Here is a 6,000-nt window from a genome sequence, read left to right as displayed (position 1 = left end):
TCTGTACGGCCGCTAGGTAATCACGTACACCACGCTCATAATTAGGCACAATGACTCTACGCATTATAGGTTATTCTCCTACTCTCCAACCTTTGAAAATACGCTGAATATAGGGGTTGCTCCAGGATTTTCCCGTTGGGGGTTCGAAGTTAGTCCCGTGCTACTCATAACTGAAAAGCTTATTTCCTGCAACAGAACTCTTCAGGGTACTGTTCACACATTCAGTTCCACACAGGATACTGCATACTTCATTTTTTATTTGTGATTCACATAGGATTGTGCACTTATTGTTTTGATCCACACAGGATCTGTCTCTTATACACATCTAGATGTGTATAAGAGACAGCCTTTACCTTTACTCTTTACTTACCCTCTAGATGAGAGTACTGTATTTGCTGATTTTAAACTTAAGTACTTTATGCATAAGTTTGATATACAGATATAATTGTTTTCACATTGAATCACACCAAAATCCATTCCATAGTATTATTTTTCAATGGGCAAAGACACAAACTAGTACACAGTTATCAACATTCTAATCAAAGGTTAGATCAATATACAAAACATTATAAAATCTAGATAGTATGGTCCCTAACAGGTTAGCCATTTAACGAAAAAAAATTCAACTGAATATATTTTAGGAAATAAATTCATCGTAAAAAAATGTTTTGGGCTTCAGGAGGTCAAAATAAATTTGAGTCAATTTAATCATACATTTATTCTCCTGAATCTAGTTCTTCATGACAAAAGAACAAAAAGAAAAACATACAAAGAGAAAAAAAAAAGGAGTTTCATTTACGTATGGGGTAAAAATAGCCACAGGACAAAAGAAAAACACACACCTACCTTCCGTAACTACAACAGTTACATAACAATTATTCATATTAGCAACTGGGCTGCGGGTATCCGAGACAATGTACATCACAACGGTTTCACCAACAGGAAAAATTCCTGTTGTTGGGATGGTTTCAGATTTTTCATCCACAAAGTAGTCAAGGGCACTGCTGGCAATTGAAAGGTCACTGTAATTAGAATTTAACCTAGAGACTAGCACATTATCACTGACGACAATGTCATAGTTAATGCTAGCGTTGTTATTTCCAGGAAGTACAGTCCTCTCAATCAATTCAGGACATTCTATATTTGGTGGTTCATCATCTGAAAAGATAAAAATTTATAATAATTATGTGTGACTCATCGACTTTGCCTAACTTGAATAATTTTTAAGTCGATCTTATTTTACAAGCCAAATTGTTGTGTTAATATTAACGATCTGTAAGTCAAATCTTACCTAAGTCGAAAAATTTTTCAATGCAATTTTGGATTCGACTTAGGCAAGTTCAACAGTACTGCATTTAGGCAAGTCAAAATGGCCAAGTGATTAAAACAGGGATGCTGCAACTTATAGCCATAACATAAGCCCAGGTTTGAGCTTAATAATAATAATTATTATAATAATAATAATAATAATAATAATAATAATAATAATAATAATAATAATAATAATAATAATAATAATACAGTATTTTTGGAAATAAATTCATCTTAAATAATATTTTGGGCTTCTGGAGGTCAAAATAAATTTGGCACTACAGAAGGATGGAACCGAGAATTACCGTGAACTTTCTCGGGTAAGGACTATAAGCCGTAGGTCCAGGGTACATAATTGGTTCATGTGCACATTGAAGAACCCATTACATCTATTGAGATGAGTAGGGTGTCACCCCGGTGCATTAGTTCATACAACTCCTGTGGTCGATGAGAGTAGCTGGTATTGGTTCACCGAGTAACTCAAACACTAAGTGACTCTTAGGGGAGAAGCAAGATACTGTACGCTCGACCACACATGGAACACTTTAAGACTTCAGTATAAAATGCGCTACATAAATCTAACAATGGAGGTATTATTGAGAAAGACTCAGCAACAGATCCTTTGACGTAACAAACCAATGTGTTCCCCACCTTTAGATTGTGCACGGGCATGTACCTTAATATTAATAATTTTTTCCTTAGCAACAACTTGGCAACAACAGGCTTTTATAAACTTCAACACAGCAGTTGTATGATAAACTGTTTGATGTTAACTCATTAAATATCTTTAAAATTAACGATGTTCCATCTGACTTCTAGTATGTTATTATGTGTATATTTCAAGAACAGATTCCGCAAAATATTACTGTTGCAATTAGTTTTGTGTTCATTATCATTTTGTCTAACAGTTGACTGGGTTGAATATAAAGCGGAGGCAGCATAAAACTGAAAATTAATCTGGTTTTGGATTGAATTTTCGAATAGTCCACTCTTGTTCACATTAAAATGACTTAGTTCATTATAATCCTCAATCATTCCTTAATTAATATAAGAAATATCGAGTTTTATCAAATTTATGGAAATTAGGTTAAAATATACCAAACTTTTAAAAGCTCATGTAAATGTTTCATTAAATTTGAAATTCTTTTTCATAGAAAATATTAATATGTTTGGTAATTTTTAAAAGATAAATGTATTAGCTTTAAGGTGGAAACAACTGAGCAGCCACAGTGATTTACTGTAAGCAGTGCGCATTGAGAAAACAAGGTGATCTCCATTTCGCCAAGTACTATTTCTTGGGAAAACCCCACTGAGCATCTTTTGGTGGGTAACACATTAGACTTCAAAGGCAACGCGTTCTTCACGCACAGCGGCAGCTTTGTTCTTGGCTCATTTGCATACTTTATATTGAATAATTGTGACTTGGTTGCAATCTCTTGTACAGGAATTTTTTTAGATAATTTATCGGGTAATTATTATTGGATTAAAGAGGTATTTCTTTTCTTGTAGACTCACCGAGTATGAAGAAGCAGAAATCGCAAGATGCCGAGTTTCCAGCTTCATCGGTAGCAGTGAAGGTTAAGGTAATCTTATTAAGCGTATCAGCAATCCTGTCTCCTGATTGATAAGGTGACACGGTCACATTAATTGTTCCGTTGCTGTTATCGCTGACAATTGGTGGGTTCCATGTCACAGTTGCATAATCCTTACCCTCATCAGTTGAAACTGTTAGAAAACCGGCCTTTACTTCCGGATTAAAGTTTTCAGATGTAACATTTGTAGGACATGTAATTTCTGGTTCTATCGTGTCTGAGAAAAAAACATTTTGAAAATAGTTCTATATGAACCATAGCACAAAAAGTACAGCCTGTCACTGTATGTACACTTGAGTACTCTCAATTAAGAAGCAGTATCTTTTTTTTCATAATTAAATGACTGTTGATCGAATAAAATAAACAGTAGATGTTAAAATAAGTGCCAGTCTTGAATCCGTGTATATATTAAACATAGTTTCTTAGGAATGCCTATCCCAGGTATCATTGTTTAGATTAAATAAATAAAGTAAATAACAAAAAAGATAGCATAACATATGGGCCAAGAGATGAGTCTGTCTCTGTTGCTACTATTCAAAGGCAGCTAAAATATGCTGCAGTAGACCAACTTTTTAAAAAAAAATTTAACAATTTTAAATGCATCTTAACACTGTCAAGTTTGATGTGACATACCCATATATAGGCATGATGGGTGATATCATACCTGAATATAGGCATGATGAGTGATATCATACCTGAATATAGGCATGATGGGTGATATCATACCAATATATAGGCATTTTTTACAAATTGTTTCCTATCACAAATAAAATTTAAAATTAAACGTACTCGCCCTTGGCTTGGCTGGCAGAACCAAGTCTTCTCGGATAAGGATTTAAATTGGAGGTACAGTGTATACATCTGGCTCATTGCATCTTTCGGAAGAGTAGGGGGGTTACCCAAATGTTATGGTTCATTTCAGCACCTGTCTTTGTTAAATGATGTGAACATGTAAGCTACCATTAGCACCTCTTTACGGCCGCTAGGTAGTCACGGACGACACCCATACACAATTCAGCACAATGACGCTGCAAGTTATAATGGGTTATTCTCCTACCTTTACCTTTACTTACCCTCTAGATGAGAGTACTGTATATGCTGATTTTAAGCTTAAGTACTTCACGCATAAGTTTGATATACAAATATAATTGTTTTCACATTGAATCACACTAAAATCCATTCCATAGTATTATTTTTCAATGGGCAAAGACACAAACTAGTACACAGTTATCAACATTCTAATCAAAGGTTAGATCAATATACAAAACATTATAAAATCTAGATAGTATGGTCCCTAACAGGTTAGCCATTTAACGAAAAAAAATTCAACTGAATATATTTTAGGAAATAAATTCATCGTAAAAAAATGTTTTGGGCTTCAGGAGGTCAAAATAAATTTGAGTCAATTTAATCATACATTTATTCTCCTGAATCTAGTTCTTCATGACAAAAGAACAAAAAGAAAAACATACGAAGAGAAAAAAAAAAGGAGTTGCATTTACGTATGGGGTAAAAATAGCCACAGGACAAAAGAAAAACACACACCTACCTTCCGTAACTACAACAGTTACATAACAATTATTCATATTAGCAACTGGGCTGCGGGTATCCGAGACAATGTACATCACAACGGTTTCACCAACAGGAAAAATTCCTGTTGTTGGGATGGTTTCTAATTTTTCATCCACAAAGTAGCCAAGGGCACTGCTGGCAATTGAAAGGTCACTGTAATTAGAATTTAACATAGAGACTAGCACATTATCACTGACGACAATGTCATAGTTAATGCTAACGTTGTTATTTCCAGACAGTGCAGTCCTCTCAATCAATTCAGGACATTCTATATTTGGTCGTTCATCATCTGAAAAGATAAAAATTTACAATAATGATGTGTGACTCATCGACTTTGCCTAACTTGAATAATTTTTAAGTCGATCTTATTTTACAAGCTAAATTGTTGTGTTAATATTAACGATCTGTAAGTCAAATCTTACTAAAGTCAAATAATTTTTCAATGCAATTTTGGATTCGACTTAGGCAAGTTCAACAATACTGCATTTAGGCAAGTCAAAATGGCCAAGTGATTAAAACAAGGATGCTGCAACTTATAGCCATAATATAAGCCCAGGTTTGAGCTTAATAATAATAATAATAATAATAATAATAATAATAATACAGTATTTTTGGTATTTTTGGAAATAAATTTATCTTAAATAATATTTTGGGCTTCTGAAGGTCAAAATAAATCTGGCACTACAGAAGGATGGAACCAAGAATTACCGTGAACTTTCTCGGGTAAGGACTATAATCTGTAGGTCCAGGGTACATAATTGGTTCATGTGCACATTGAAGAACCCATTACATCTATTGAGATGAGTAGGGTGTCACCCTGGGGTGAGTAGGGTGTCACTCCTGTGGTCAAAAGAAAGTAGCTGGTATTGGTTCACTGAGTAACTCAAACACTAAGTGACTCTTAGGGGAGAAGCAAGATACTGTACGCTCGACCACACGTGGAACGCTTTAAGACTTCAGTATAAAATGCGCTACATAAATCTAACAATGGAGGTATTATTGAGAAAGACTCAGCAACAGATCCTTTGACGTAACTAATCAATGTGTTCCCCACCTTTAGATTGCGCACGGGCATGTACCTTAATATTAATAATTTTTTCCTTAGCAACAACTTGGCAACAACAGGCTTTTATAAATTTCAACACAGCAGTTGTATGATAAACTGTTTGATGTTAACTCATTAAATATCTTTAAAATTAACAATGTTCCATCTGACTTCTAGTATGTTATTATGTGTATATTTCAAGAACAGATTCCGCAAAATATTACTGTTGCAATTAATTTTGTGTTCATTATCATTTTGTCTAACAGTTGACTTGGTTGAATATAAAGCGGAGGCAGCATAAAACTGAAAATTAATCTGGTTTTGGATTGAATTTTCGAATAGTCCACACTTGTTCACATTAAAATGACTTAGTTCATTATAATCCTCAATCATTCCTTAATTAATATAAGAAATATCGAGTTTTATCAAATTTATGGAAATTAGGTTAAAATATACCAAACTTTTAAAAGCTCATGTAAA

The 6,000-nt window shown here is 33.9% G+C and overlaps 1 protein-coding gene across 1 annotated transcript in view; it reads right to left on the bottom strand.

Annotated features, from left to right (window-relative positions):
• The window catches only part of LOC117108844 (mucin-2-like), a 30,724-nt gene that overhangs the window by 894 nt on the left and 23,830 nt on the right, over positions 1-6,000 (bottom strand). Inside the window, exons 23-25 of the mRNA XM_033251013.1 lie at positions 4,453-4,764; positions 2,827-3,120; positions 847-1,158 (exon numbers count right to left, since the gene is read on the bottom strand). Coding sequence (XP_033106904.1) covers positions 847-1,158; positions 2,827-3,120; positions 4,453-4,764 — 918 coding nt within the window. The remainder of the gene's footprint in view (positions 1-846; positions 1,159-2,826; positions 3,121-4,452; positions 4,765-6,000) is intronic.

This window comes from Anneissia japonica, unplaced genomic scaffold, assembly GCF_011630105.1.
Source record: "Anneissia japonica isolate Jap-2015-1 unplaced genomic scaffold, ASM1163010v1 scaffold6417_len956965_cov193, whole genome shotgun sequence".
In the NCBI taxonomy this organism is placed as follows: Eukaryota; Metazoa; Echinodermata; class Crinoidea; order Comatulida; family Comatulidae; genus Anneissia; species Anneissia japonica.
The sequence above is the reverse complement of the archived record's forward strand: the minus strand, read 5'-3'. Positions and strand labels throughout refer to the sequence as shown.